The following is a 15087-nucleotide window of genomic DNA, read 5'->3' as shown; positions in this document are numbered from 1 at the left end:
CTGGACCTGGGCCCGGATGGATAACCAGAACCGGCAGAGAGCTTTCCATCCTTTGTCCTCAGATTCTGACCGCTCCCGGCCCAGTTGCTGTCAGCCCAAGGAGGCCGGTGGTTCGGGTCATACAGGAGCCGGATAACGGAGGCTCCCATCAGTGGGGTTCTCCGGGGCATAAGGAACACATTGTGTTCAGCAGGGATACCTGGATATGGACATCTGTGGCAAGGGAAACTCACGTTCACTTTAAACCTGGAAAAACACGGATTTTTAGGGGTGAATTTGAGGGGTTTATCACGGAAGATCCGGATCCCCGGTGATCCGGTTTAGCACGCCTGGGGCCGCCCCAGCGATCCGGTTTAGCAGGCTGGGGCCGCCTGGCGCTCTTGGGCTCGATGATCCGGCGCCCCCTCCCGGCCGAGGCATTGCAGTGACCCGGGCTCTGTGCCATGGCCGCATGCCCGGAGCTCGCCCCGCCGCGCCGCTTTGTGTCCAGACCTGTGCGCGGCTGGTGCGGGCAGATCCGGAGACATCCCGGGTTCCGCGCTCCGCACATCGCCCGGCTCCGGCTCCGGCTCCTCCGGCTCCGGCTCCGACCTCTCCCCGCTCGCCAGCCTTTGTCTCCGTCCGCACCCGCCTCTCGCCCCCGCCCCCTGCTCCAGTTCCAGCCGGTGCGCGCCTGAGCCCGGCTGCGGCTGCCCTGGGGAGCGGAGCCGCCGAGCGGGGCGGAGGAAGGTGGAAACCCCCCGCTGGAGCCGGTGCGCGGCTGTCTGCGGCTGAGCAGCCCTGGCCGCTTTGCCATCTGCCGGCCAAGCCTTTCGCCGCCCGCGGCCCGTCCGCGGGGCACCAGGACAATGCCCGGAGGGGCCTCGGCTCAGGTAGGGCATTTTACAATCAACTTCCCCGGTGTGGCCGCGGAGGCGGGTGGGGGGCGATGCGCCGCGCTTACTGGCAGCCGGGGCCGTTCCCCTCTGCACCAGGTACATCGGGGATGCGTGCAGACAGGTCCGGAGTGCCCGGAGCGTCGGACCCTGGAGGCACACGCAGACTGGCTGGCTAGCTAGATAGGGCTCCTATCCACAGCATATGTTTGTTTATGTGAAAAACTCCTTAAGGGACCAATAATGGAACAGTTCTAAAGCTACCAGCAGGATTTGAACCTAGGTGCTTCAGAACCAAAATAGGAGAGGCCACCACTTGAGTGGAAGGGGCAGCACTATTACATGGTAGCAATAGAAGGCTATTATCCTCTATGCAAATCAGCCACTGGCAGGAGGGGAGCACACTTCATAAGCATATTGCATTAGGATGTGGTATGAGTTTTGCATGGGAGGCACGGTGCACCGAGGCAGAAGATTGGTGCATACTCAGTGCAAGAGAGAATATCAGAAGAATTTGCGAGACACTGGGGAGGGAGTGGTCAGTAGGTGTGCATTGCACCTGGGAGAATTACAGTTCACTGGGTCCATGTGAACCGAAAAGATTGGAAACAGAAAAGGGACCAGATAGGAATAATCCGTCTGTGAAATCAAAACATAAGGGCAGGAGAAAGGATGACCTTGCGGCAGCTGTCTGGGGTTTTTCTCTGGAGCTGAGTTAGTAACTGGGTTTTTGGGTCGGTGCCCAAACCGAAACAGCCAGAAAAAAATCTCATTGGCTTCATTCCAAAGCTGAATTTTAAAAAAAATTCTCAGCAAAATGAAAAACACAAAAATTTCATCTGGGTCCAACTAAAGATTTCAAATGTCGATTGGAAACAAGATTTGGTTTGGAAATAGTCATTTCAGAATGAACTCGCCAAACGCTTCAAAATGTTCCGCCGTTTCTGAAATGTTTGTTCGTTTTGGGTTTTTGTCCAAAACTATTAATTGAATTCGACTCACATCCACGAATCATTTCGGTGCCCTGGAAAAATGCCTTTTCCAGAAAATTCACTATTTGCCAAAAATATGTTGCCTGCATCTAGTTGTCTCCCAGCACCTCTCGTGCCAAGCAGAGGGGGGACTTCCAAGCCATCCTGCACTTCAGAATGGCCTGGACCCATCTGAGTAGGACACCTCATCACAGCAGCTAAGAGGAAGAAGAAGGACTTTGAAAATTATGGTGATTTGGGGTAACAAAAAAATGCTGTCGGAAAAGGTAAGGCCGGGCGTGAATGCAGGGGATGAAATCAATGAGGGCTCCACAATGGCTCGCGTAATAACGTGCTGCTTAAATCTGGCCATCGGTCAGAAAATTACCAAAGAGGAGGTGTGGTTGCCAAGGCTGGAGCTGTCGATGGACAGCAGGAGACGGGATACATGCAGAGAACCAGAATATATACAAAGCAGCTCATCCAGATAACATGCATTGTAAGGCTTGAAAGGAATTCGCTAATGACCCTAGAGGCCTGAGCAGACAGGAAGAAGGTAGATCTTGGTGCATTGAAAAAGAGAGAAAGCTTAGCAATCGCTGTGTGGTTTGTCACACTTTCATCTCTAGCAATGTCTACTGCTATATGGATAGATATTGATGGTAGCCTAGAGACTGACGTCAAGATCTGAGCCCCATTGCGCTAGGCACTGTAAAGACATGTGGTAAGAGATGGTCCCCTCCACCAGAGGTTACAGTCTAAATAGACAATGCTGGGGAGGGGAAACAGACAGGAGGTGTTTTGCCCAAGGTCACGCAGCGTGTTGCCAGGAATAGACCCCAAATCTCCTTCCTTTCAGTCCAGTTCTCTCTCCACTGGATGACACTACCTTTCCTCAATGGAAGGAATATTAAGGGTTAAAAACCCTGTAAGCAACTGGAGGCTGGTGGAACCATGAGCAATAGGCAGCGAGGGCTAATAAAGAACCAATCACGCCAGACAAATGTTATTGCTTTTATTCGGATGAATTCACAAAAGTAGCGGCTGTCAGGAGCTCACTGGCAGCAGTGAAATTAGACGCTAAGGGAGCCTAAGTGCAGGGTGTCACGAAAACTTAAGTTTACCACTAATTGGAACTGGTTTGGCCACGGAGGTATGGCTTGGAAATAGGGGGTGCAGTGGGGTGGGGTTATAAACGGAAATTAAGGGGACTGAGTCACAACGCCAGGTGGAGCTGGAGAGAGATACTCAGGAGGGTTTTGCTGGGCTTGATTTTAGGCTTGATTTTAGTTACGGTGTGTTTCATGATCTGGAAAAAGAGGGGAGAGGCCCACAAACTGCATGCACCAATGGCATTGCAATGGGAAGCCTTTTCAATGCCAGGGAGGACAGAGGAGGATATGAAGGGGCCTAGAGAGGTCGGTAGGCTGGGCTGGAACCCCACAACTGCCAGGGACAGGTGGTGACTGAAGCAGCAGGTGCTGAGCGTTTGGTGCTTGTTATTGCAGGTGCCGGTGACGTTCGATGATGTCGCCATCTATTTCTCCCGGGAGGAGTGGGAGATGCTGGCGGAGTGGCAGAAGGAGCTGTACCAGGAGGTGATGAGGGAGAATTATGCAAATCTGATTTCTCTGGGTAAGGATCAGCCTTCGTTGTTTTACTGGGTGCAGCAGGATCATTGAAATCCCTGGGCTGTCTTTAGTCTATTATTATTCATTATTTGTTTTACAGTAACCCCTAGGGGCAACCAATCCAGGATCAGAGCCCCACCATGCCAGGTGCTGTATACACTGGCTTTAAAAAGCTAGTCCGTGCTCCAGGGAGCTCCCAGTCCTAGGATAAGTCTTGCCTACTAAGCATGCAATGGCCCAGATCATCAGCTGATGCAAAGGTCCGTAGTTCCATTGAGGTCAATAGAGCTATACTGATTGATCCCAGCTATGGTTCCGACCCCTGGCGTGGCATCCCTGGGGAAAGACAGTGTGCTCCTGAGGGTCAGTAACAGACGACCACCGCCGAGTGACGCTGCACCCCGTGCTGCTCCAGCCTTGACCCTCTAACCTCTTGCATGTGGGAAGCACAACCCTTTCTAATGCTGCGGTCACTGATGTGAGCCTCCGGCACCTACCCAACCCCCACAGAGGTTTCCTGTCTGAGCCCCACTTGGTAAAACAGGAAGCCTCGTTCTTGGAACCGCTCCGCAGCAAAGCAGGACACTGGAAAGCAGACAGGCGCGTTCGGCCCTCACTGCTGCTCTGTTATCAGTGGAATGAGTCACGAGCAGAAGCAGGTCATTTCTCAGTTTTCCCGAATGGAGGGAGAGAAATTCGCCCATCACATGGCTAAAGGACCAGACGTGTCCCACTCATGGTAGGGGAGTGGACTGCTATAGACCAGCAAATCGGGAGGAGGAGGTATTTTTAGAACAAATAGCAAAAGCATCCAAAGGACAAATCCCAATGGTAACGGGGGACTTTAACACCCCAGACAGCTGTTGGCAAGGCAATATGGCAGGGCACAGACTCTCCTAACAGCTTGGAATGTGCTAGGGAGAATGTTTTGCTTCTGAAAGTGGAGGAAGTAACTAGGGGGCTGCCATTTTAGATTTGATGCACGATTTGTACGCATGATTTCTCCCTGTCATATAAGAGGCTAACAACAAAAACAGCACCCCAAGCCCAGCGCCGCTCAGGCCTAGCACTCCAGGCTGTCGCCTGGGTCACCTGCCCCTAAATCCAGGCCTACCACAGAACACCCTGCCATAACAGAAGGAGGGGGTAAAACGTACTTTGTTGCGGGTGGGATGGGGTGGGCAAAAAAACAGACTGTGGGAGTTTGCAGGAAAACACTACATCTCTTGTCAGTTTACTAAGAGTAGCCTATTTGGGAAATTGCTCATTGCTCAATTGTTTGAGTTTCTCTTTCCCAGTCGTGTTTATTTCCCTCACTCCGAAGCCGGTGCAGTACACCAGCCCAAGTCAGGGCCAAGAATCACACTCCTGGGTCGTGCTGTTCTGTGATGCCACATATGCGCACTCAGTCCCTGGTGTATCAGCTTGCTGCCAGGGCTGTGAGCAGTTTTTCCATTAAATGTTTTTTGAAAAGCAGTAATAGTCCTGACACATAAATAACTTGAATGGGATGTTTCAAAGTTCTCAAATCGGTGCTCAGAGTCCAATATAGCTGCCTCAGGAGATCTTTAATGACCTGAAAATCAAACAGGACTTGCACAGGAAGAGGAAACATGGACAAATTGCTGAGGATGACTCTAAAAAGACAGCACCCGCATGCAGGGACAAGACCAGAAAGGCTAAGGAACAAAATGAGTTCTAACTAGCAAGGGACATGAAGGCATTAGGAAGACATTAATAAATAAATACATCAGCAGTCACAGAACACAAAGGAGAGTGTGGGTCCAGTACTTAATGGGGAAGGTTTTGCTTCAGTCTTCACCGAAAAGGTTAATAATGACCAGATGTTTAACACAATTAATATTAACAACAGGGGACAGGAACACAAGCAGGAAGAGGGAAAGAACAGGTTAAAGAATATTTAGATAAGTGAGATGTATTCCAGTCAGCTGAGCTTGATGAAATTCACCCCAGGGTACTTAAGGAAGTAGCTGAAGCAATCTCTGAACCATTGGTGATTATTTTTGAGGACTCAGGGGGGACGGGTGGGGTCCTAGAGGACTGGAGAAGGGTGAACATATAGCCGATATTTAAAATGGGGAAAAAGGAGGATCCAAGGAATTATAGACCAGTCAGACTAATTTCGATACCTGGAAAGATACCGGAATAAATTATTAAACCCATCAATCTGTAAGCCTCTAGAGGTGGTGAAGATGATAAATAATAGCCAACATGGATTAGGCAAGAACATATCATGCCAAACCAATCTAATTTCCTTCTTTGATAGGGAAATCTGCCTAGTAGATGGGGGGAAGCAGTAGATGTGATATATCTTGACTTTATAAAGGCTTTTGGGACATCCCATGTGACATTTTCATTAGCAAATTAGGGAAATGTGGTCTAGATGAAATTACTATAAGGTGGGTGCACAACTGGTTGAAAGACCGTACTCAGAGTAGTTATCAATGGTTCGCTATCAAACTGGGAGGGTGTCTCTAGTGGGGTCCTGCAGGTGTCCGTCCTGGATCTGGTACTAGTCAGTATTTTCATTAATGACTGGATAATGGAGTGTAGAGTGTGAAATGTACAGATGACACCAAGCTGGGAGGGGTTGCAAGCACTTTGGAGGACAGGATTAGAAATCAAAACAACCTTGACAAATCGGAGAATTGGCTGAAATCAACAAGATGAAATTCAGTAAAGACAAGTGCCAAGTACTACACTTAGGAAGGAAAAATCAAATGCACAGCTACAACACGGGGAATAACTGGCTAGGCAGTAGTATTGTTGAAAAGGATCTGGAGGTTGGACTGGATCAGACTGAATTGAATATGAGGGACACAGGGTGGGTGAGGTAATATATTTTATTGGACTAACTTCTGTTGGTGACAGAGACAAGAAGTTGGTCCAGTAAAAGATATTATCTCACCCACCTTGTCTCTCTAATATCCTGGGATCAACGCGGCTACACCACATCCCGCTTTGCTCAGCACTGGTGAGGCCCCAGCTGGAGTTCTGTGTCCAGTTTTGGGCACCACAATTTAAGAGATGTGGGAAAACTGGAGTGGGTCCAGGAGAGCGACAAAATGATGAAAGGTTTAGAAAACCTGACCTACGGGGAAAGGTTGAAAAAATTGACGTGTTTAGTCCTGAGAAGATGGGGGCAGGGGAAGGGGGATGGACCTGATAACAGTCTTCACATATGTAAAAAGCTGTTATAAAGAGAACCGTGATCAGCGGTTCTCTTTGTCCATTGAGGGTAGGACAAGTGGTAATAGGCTGCATTTGTAGCCAGGGAGATTTAGATTAGATATTAGGAAAAACTTTCTGAGGATGGCTCAGCCCTGGAACAGTGACCTCGGGAGGTTGTGGAATCCCCATCATTGGAGGTTTTTGAGATCAGGTTGGACAAACACCTGTCAGGGATAGTCTGGGTCTACTTGGTTCTGCCTCAGCATGGGGGCTGGACTAGATGACTTCTTGAGGTCCCTTCCAGCCTGACATCTCTAGGATTTGGGAAAGCATATGCTGGCTTGAGTGGGATTTACGTTGTGCCTCAGCCACATGCTGGCCCCCTGCACAGGGTAAATTTCACCATTTTGAAATCGCTTTAAGATTGTTGCTAAAAAATCCACCTTCTGCTGTTACTATGCACGACTTTGAGAGGGTCAACAAGCACGTGGACAAGGGGGATCCAGTGGATACAATGTACTTAGATTTCCAAAAAGCCTTTGACAAGGTCCCTCTTTGACAAAGGCTCTTAAGCGAAGTAAGCAGTCATGGGATAAGAGGGAAGGTTCTCTCATGGATCGGTAACTGGTTAAAAGACAGGAAACAAAGGGTAGGAATAAATGGTCAGTTTTCAGAATTGAGAAAGGTAAATAGTGATACCCCCCCACCCCCGGGGGTCTGTACTAGGCCCAGTCCTGTTCAACATATTCATAAATGATCTTGCAAAAGGAGTAAACAGTGAGGTGGAAAAATTTGCAGATGATACAAAACTACTCAAGATAGTTAAGTCCCAGGCAGACTGCGAAGAGCTACAAAACGATCTCTCAGAACTGGGGGCCTGGCAACAAAATGGCAGATGAAATTCAGTGTTGATAAATGCAAAGTAATGCACATTGCACAACATAATCCCAACTCTACATATAAAATGATGGGGTCTAAATTAGCTGTTACCGCTCAAGAAAGAGATCTTGGAGTCATTGTGGATAGTTCTCTGCAAACATCCACTCAAGGTGCAGCAGCAGTCAAAGTGAACAGAATGTTGGGAATCATTAGGAAGGGATAATAAGGGATAGTTAATAAGACAGAAAATATCATATTGCCTCCATATAAATCCATGGTATGCCAACATCTGGAATACGGTGTGCAGATGTGGTCGCCCCATCTCAAAAAAGTTATATTGGAATTGGAAAAAGTTCAGAAAAGGGCAACAAAAATTATTAGGAGTATGGAATGGCTTCCGTATGAGGAGAGATTAATAAGACTGGGACTTTTCAGCTTGGAAAAGAGACAACTAAGGGGGGATATGACAGAGGTCTATAAAATTCTGACTGGTGTGGAGAAAGTAAATAAGGAAGTGTTATTTACTCCTTCCCATAACACAAGAACTAGGGGCCACCAAATGAAATTCATAGGCAGCAGTTTTGAAATAAACAAAAGGAAGTATTTTTTCACACAACGCACAGTCAGTCTGTGGAATTCATTGCTAGAGGATGTTGTGAAGGCCAAGACTACAACAGGATTCAAAAAAGAACTAGATAAGTTCGTGAAGGACAGATCCATCAATGGCTAATAGCCAGGATGGACAGGGATGGTGTCCCTGGCCTCTGTTTGCCAGAAGCTGGGAATGAGCGACAGGGGATGGATCACTTGATGATTACCCGTTCTGTGCGTTCCCTCTGGGGCACCTGGCATTGGCCACTGTCAGAAGACAGGATACTGGGCTAGATGGGCCTTTGGTCTGACCCAGTGTGGCTGTTCTTATGTTCTTATCACTCTCAAAACACTGTGGGCCAGACTCATTCCTGATGTTCAGGGAAGTCAGTGGAGCTACTCCAAGGATACATGTGAGTCTAGGATTTTCCTTCAGTTTACCCAAGAGACGGTTAAGAGATGCCTAGATCACAATCTCTGAGTACCTCCATGGAGAGGAGATTTTTGATAGTAGATGCCTCTTTAACCTAGCAGACAAAGGCCGAATGGTAGGTGAAGCAAGGGAAATTCAGGTTATAAATAGGTCACACATTTTGTAACAGGCAGGGTAATTAGCTATTGGAATAACTAACCTAGGGATGTGCTCACTTCACCATCACTTGAAGGCTTTAAATCAAGACTGGATGTCATGCTAAAAAGCATGCGTTAGCTGGCCCAGAAGTTTTGGTCTGGATGTAGAAATCACTGGGTGAAATTCTCTGGCTTGTGTTCTGTAGGAGGTCAGACTGAAAGATTGGAATGATCCCTTCTGGCCTTAAAATCTATGACTCGTTACCACCACCCCATCCATAAATAATGCCTGGACTCTTTTCTCTGTCCAGCAGGGGACTGGCCCAGGCAGAGAAGCAAGAAGAAAAATGAGGAGGAATGTGCTGAAAAGTTGGAAGCCCCTGAGCTTCCGACTGGAATCGGCTTGGCCAAAGGCTCAGAGAAGGCAAAGATCTGCAGCACTCGGATCGCCTGCGTCCCAGAGCCAAGCAGCGAGGAAGGCGGCTGGCTGGGGCAGCTTGTTGAAGGTGGAAGAGGGAACAGCCACTGCATGCGGCCCAGTGGGAATCAGGGTCCCAAGAAAAGGGCGAGACCACACAAGTGCGATGAGTGCTGGAAAAGCTTCACCTGGAGATCGGAGCTGGTTCAGCACCTCAGGACTCACACCGGGGAGCGGCCGTATAAGTGTGCTGAGTGCGGGAAGGGCTTCAGTCAGCACGTCAACCTGACCATCCACCAGCGTATCCACACCGGCGAGCGGCCCTACCGGTGCAGTGAGTGTGGGAGGGGCTTTACCCAGCATATCAACCTGACCCTCCATCAGAGAATCCACACTGGGGAGCGCCCGTACCAGTGCTGTGAGTGCGGGAAAAACTTCATCCGCAAATCCAACCTGGCCAAGCACCAGAAGATCCACACGGGCGAGAAGCCCTTCCAGTGCGCCCAGTGTGGGAAGAGCTTCGTGCACAAGTCCGGCCTGGTGTCGCACCACAGGACCCACACAGGGGAGCGGCCGCACCAGTGCGAGGCGTGCGGGAAACGCTTCGGCCACAAGTCGGGCCTGCTCTCGCACCGGAAGACCCACACGGGCGAGCGGCCCCACCAGTGTGCCCAGTGCGGGAAGAGGTTCCGGCATAAGTCAGGCGTGGCCTCACACCAGAGCACCCACACGGGCGAGCGGCCGCACCCGTGCTCCCAGTGCGGCAAGCGGTTCTCCCGCACCTATGAGCTCATCTCCCACCAGCGCCTGCACACGGGGGAGCGGCCCTACCCATGCGCCGACTGTGACAAGAGCTTTGTGCGCAAATCTAACCTGGTGAAGCACCAGCGTGCGCACACGGGGGAGCGGCCCTACCAGTGCGGCCAGTGCGAGAGGAGCTTCTCCCAGAGGTATGAGCTGGTGGCTCACCAGATCACCCACACTGGGGAGAGCCCCTATACCTGTGCCCAGTGCGGGAAGATCTTCAGCCAGAAGTCAAACCTCGTGAAGCACGAGCGCATCCACACCGGCGAGAGTCCCTTCCCCTGCACCCAGTGCGGGAAGAGCTTCAGCCAGCGCGCCAACCTGGTGAAACACCAGCGGATCCACACCGGGGAGCGACCATTCCAGTGTGCCCACTGCGGGAAGAGCTTCAGCCAAAAGTGCGAGCTCGTGTCGCACGAGCGGATCCACACTGGGGAGCGGCCATTCCAGTGCACCCACTGCGGGAAGAGCTTCAGCCAGAAGACGAGTCTGATCGCTCATCAGAGGATCCACATGGGTCAGCGACTGAGTGAATGTGCCCAGGGCGATGCCCTCCCATCCAGCTCTGTCTGGCATTCCAGCTGATGCCAATGGGGGGCTGACGTGCAGATCAAGGGTGGTGCGTGGCTCTGGGTATGGATCCATCAGTAAATATCTTCTTGCCTACCAGGGAGCAAACAAGGGAGGAACTAGGGCTTTCAAGTGGGGACAGCTTGAGATTTCCAAACACATCCGAGAAAGATTTTAAATGGCTCCTTGAATCTCCCTTGTCAGGAGAGGGTGGATATTTCAAACCTGTCTTCCGGTTAACAATCAGCAGGTTGGGAAACACCATGTAATTGTTGAGAAGTCCAGGAAACATCTGGCAAAGCAGGAACCATGTTGAATAGCAGAGTGTTCCCCCAGGAGAAGAGGGGGCAGATTTGGAAGACGCAGGGCTGATTCAAACCTTGGGTTTTCCAAATGTCTGATGATGAACCTTCTGAGCTTGACTGACTCTCAGGAAGACTGTAAGATGGGGGTAGACCCCTCATCAATACCCTCAACTAGCCAATGGGAACATGGAGGGCTGGAAGGGGTGGAGAATGATTAATGGGGTATGAAGAACAGCTGGTCAAATAATATTCAGCAAATATATGATCTGGTTCTTGTTCAGCAATGAATGAAAGAAGTAACTTTTTGAAGCGTTCATTCAGCTGTTGAAAACTGTTCCTCAAAGAAATTATTTGGGGCCAGGTTCACAAAGGTGTTTAGGTGCGTAAAGATGCCGATAGGTGCTAGTGAGATTGACAACAGCACCTAGTGAGTCAGGCACCCCACTCCCCTTGACTCTCAGTGGTATCTCTGGCCCAGGTCCTCAAAAGTAGTTATGCACCTAACTCCCAGTGGGAGTTATACTTGGAGGATCTGGCTGGAGGCACCTAACCTGCTTAGGAGCTTTTAAAAATTCTTGTATGCGCTTAGCTGCATCTCTAGACACCGAAATGCTTTCGTAAATCTGGCTGTTGACCAGGGCTGGCCATACCATGAGGCAAACTGAGGCAGCCACCTCAGGTGCCAGACTGGGGGCGGCACCACTAGGACCCAGAGTTTCAAAGTTTTGGCCCAAGTGAGGGGGCATAGGGGCGTCATTTTGAGCTCCCCGCCTCAGGTGCCAAAATGTTGTGGGCCGGCCCTGCTGTTGACCAATAACAGCAAAGGCCAGTGCGTAATGCTGAGCCCTTTCCCTGGTCTTCTCCCAGAGGCAGTTCTATTTCTGTGTGGCAGGTTTAATCACATCCTGGTGCGTGGGCGATCAAAAGCCATTATGCCTGATGCTATTTCAGTGGTGAGTAAGAAATAATGTCAAAACTATCCCAATAATAGTTATTTCCTGGATGCTGAATTGATTAAACATATCCCAACTACTTCATATATATAAACCCGTTCTTTCAAAAACATCAGTAAAGGAGGACACTGCCCTGATTATGTGGAAATATATATGCTATGACATGGCTAAGATCATGAAACCATGTGTTCTGATAGCCTTCTCTCCAGTGTGGTCCCCACACGTAACCCATTAACTGAGAGACTCTTTTCAGAACCATTGTTTTAAATTAACAGTATCAACTGGATTTAAATTGGTGTCTTCTTTAGCCCAAAGAGGAAGTTATATTTTCTTCTGATCTGTCTGGATAAACTTAACACAGTGGCCTCAAACTTGTAAAACTGCCTCTCAGGCTGGTATTCCTCTCTGCGCTCCTCACACGTGATCTGACTCACCTCTTTAATGAACGCTGTTTCCTTTTTATTTATGCACTGATCTAATTATTTCCATTATGTACCATATAAAAAAGCCTTCCCCGTGTTAATAGGTGCCTTTTTAAAGCACAACGTGTAGTTCAAAGGTAGGAAAATTCTCCATGGTCTTTGACTCATTGGCTTTTTTTGGTCTGCTTTATGTTTTGCTTCCTGTAGTGTAACTTCCATGTCTTGCTGCCTGCACGGAGGCCTTGGTGTAGAGCAGGGAGCTGGCTTGGTTTGAACTCTGCAGTCCTTATTGCCCAGGGGTTGGGTTATAATTTGGGTATGATTCTGTAAGTGCTCCGTGCCCGGGAGTCTGGTTGACTCCGAAGACAGTTCTGTGGTTGGAATGCTCATGGGACTGGGGCCTGGTGTTTCAATTCCTCTTAGCCATGGATGGCTCCCACCTCTATGTCACCTTCTCATCTGACAGGAATGCTGTGACTTCCATTACACCGGAATGGAGAGCTGGGCAAGGAGCAGCCGGCTAACGCTCAATCCAGACAAGGCACAGAGGTGATGCAAGTGGACAGGGGAAGTGTTTTGAGGAACTGTTTGCAAAGGTGACCTGGCCCTTCACTGACAGAGTACGTTTACCCTGCCACTCACAGCAGAATCCTGCTTGGTTACTCATTGCTCTTGAGTTTCAGCTAGCTGCGGGGATCAGAAAAGCCAGCTGCTACTTCCCATTAGCCAAACAATTATGCTCATTCCTTTCTGATGTGGACCCAGCCACAGAGACCCAAGAATGTGTTGCAACCTTCTCTATCTGGGCTTACCAAGGAGCTGCATCTTCTAAGCAAAACTGTCTGGCATCAGTAAAACAATGGGTCCATTTCTAGGTGCTTGCCCTGAATGGGCTAGAGTCCAGAGACCTCTGGGACCACCTGTCTTCTCCATTCCCCGCTATCCTTCCTACACTCAGCGGGGACGCTGAGGGTGACAGAGCCCAGATTTCATCTTGTGACAGCAGAAGAACAAGGTTCTTGGTGAAAAGTCCACGCTTGTGACAACCACTTCCCCAGCACATCAGCTCGATATGCACATCTCACTACCTTGAAAGGATGCTGTAAGAAGACACCTGCTTAAACTAGCATTTCCCCATGCAACCAGGTTGTAACGACGCCGTTCTCACACATCATCAGCTACCAGTGTCAGAAAACAGATTAAAGGGAGAAAGGTTCAGAGTTTTACTTCATACATGTAAAATGAAGGCTCAATACCCTGAGTCACTCTGCCCCTGGCGATGAGTGAGACAGCAATACCTGCGGATAAATGAAATCAAATAGTGCATTCAGGGAACAATGCCAAAGCCTCCTTGTCGCTAACTTCACCATGTCAGTTCAGATACAGGGCAAGAACAGGCTGTGTAGCTGAGTGGACAAGCTCTCTGGATCAAATTCTTCCTGGACATAAGCAGACAAAACTCCCATTGAAATTGCTGGGAGTTGCCACCACTCACACCAGAGTGGGACTGGATTTCGGGGCTTGCAAAGGTGGTGAATTCAAATCCTGTTACTTGAGGATACTTTCTTGTCTTGGCATCAGATCAACTGTTATGTTTTCACTACTTAATTATCATCATCAACCAAAAATGTGACTTTATCCTTCAAACACTTAGTATCTGGAGCGATGCTTTCTATCATGTAGGCAGTTCTCCTCCTGTCGTGAATATTTACGGGATCAGAGTCTTGCTTTGTGTTCAATGAAAGTATTTAAATAGTTTTCAGAGTAACAGCCGTGTTAGTCTGTATTCGCAAAAAGAAAAGGAGTACTTGTGGCACCTTAGAGACTAACCAATTTATTTGAGCATAAGCTTTCGTGAGCTACAGCTCACTTCATCGGATGCATACTGTGGAGAATACAGAAGATGTTTTTATACACACAAACCATGAAAAAATGGGTGTTTATCACTACAAAAGGTTTTCTCTCCCCCCACCCCACTCTTCTGCTGGTAATAGCTTATCTAAAGTGATCACTCTCCTTACAATGTGTATGATAATCAAGGTGGGCCATTTCCAGCACAAATCCAGGTTTTCTCCTCACACACACAAACCCACTCTCCTGTTGGTAATAGCCCTTATCCAAAGCGATCACTCTCCTTACAATTGGCAAAAAGAAAAGGAGTACTTGTGGCACCTTAGAGACTAACCAATTTATTTGAGCATAAGCTTTCGTGAGCTACAGCTCAATTCATCGGATCCTTACAATGCGCACGATAACCAAGGTGGGCCACTTCCAGCACAAATCCAGGGTTTAACAAGAACGTCTGAGGAACAGTGGGGGAAAAAACAAGGGAAAATAGGTTACCTTGCATAATGACTTAGCCACTCCCAGTCTCTATTCAAGCCTAAGTTAATTGTATCCAATTTGCAAATGAATTGCAATTCAGCAGTCTCTCGCTGGAGTCTGGTTTTGAAGTTTTTCTGTTGTAATATCACAACTTTCATGTCTGTAATTGAGTGACCAAAGAGATTGAAGTGTTCTCCGACTGGTTTATGAATGTTATAATTCTTGACATCTGATTTGTGTCCATTTATTCTTTTACGTAGAGACTGTCCAGTTTGACCAAGGTACATGGCAGAGGGGCATTGCTGGCACATGATGGCATAGATCACATTGGTAAATGTGCAGGTGAATGAGCCTCTGATAGTGTGGCTGATGTGATTAGGCCTCGTGATGGTTGCCAACTGTGCCCACATATCTATTCAGGGGACACCAACAGGAGAGTGGGTTTGTGTGTGTGTGGGGGGGGGCATGGGGAGAAAACCTGGATTTGTGCTGGAAATGGCCCACCTTGATTATCATACACATTGTAAGGAGAGTGATCACTTTAGATAAGCTATTACCAGCAGGAAAGTGGGGTGGGGGGA

General features: G+C 48.8%; 1 protein-coding gene across 1 annotated transcript in view; it reads left to right on the top strand.

Annotated features, from left to right (window-relative positions):
- Nucleotides 1-2118: 2118 nt before the first annotated feature.
- LOC144260216 (uncharacterized) overlaps nucleotides 2119-15087 on the top strand; it is a 53536-nt gene continuing 40567 nt past the window's right edge. The window contains exons 1-3 of the mRNA XM_077808771.1: nucleotides 2119-2133; nucleotides 3355-3481; nucleotides 9021-10444. Coding sequence (XP_077664897.1) covers nucleotides 2119-2133; nucleotides 3355-3481; nucleotides 9021-10444 — 1566 coding nt within the window. The remainder of the gene's footprint in view (nucleotides 2134-3354; nucleotides 3482-9020; nucleotides 10445-15087) is intronic.

This window comes from Eretmochelys imbricata, chromosome 2 (genome assembly GCF_965152235.1).
Source record: "Eretmochelys imbricata isolate rEreImb1 chromosome 2, rEreImb1.hap1, whole genome shotgun sequence".
In the NCBI taxonomy this organism is placed as follows: domain Eukaryota; kingdom Metazoa; phylum Chordata; order Testudines; family Cheloniidae; genus Eretmochelys; species Eretmochelys imbricata.
The sequence above is the reverse complement of the archived record's forward strand: the minus strand, read 5'-3'. Positions and strand labels throughout refer to the sequence as shown.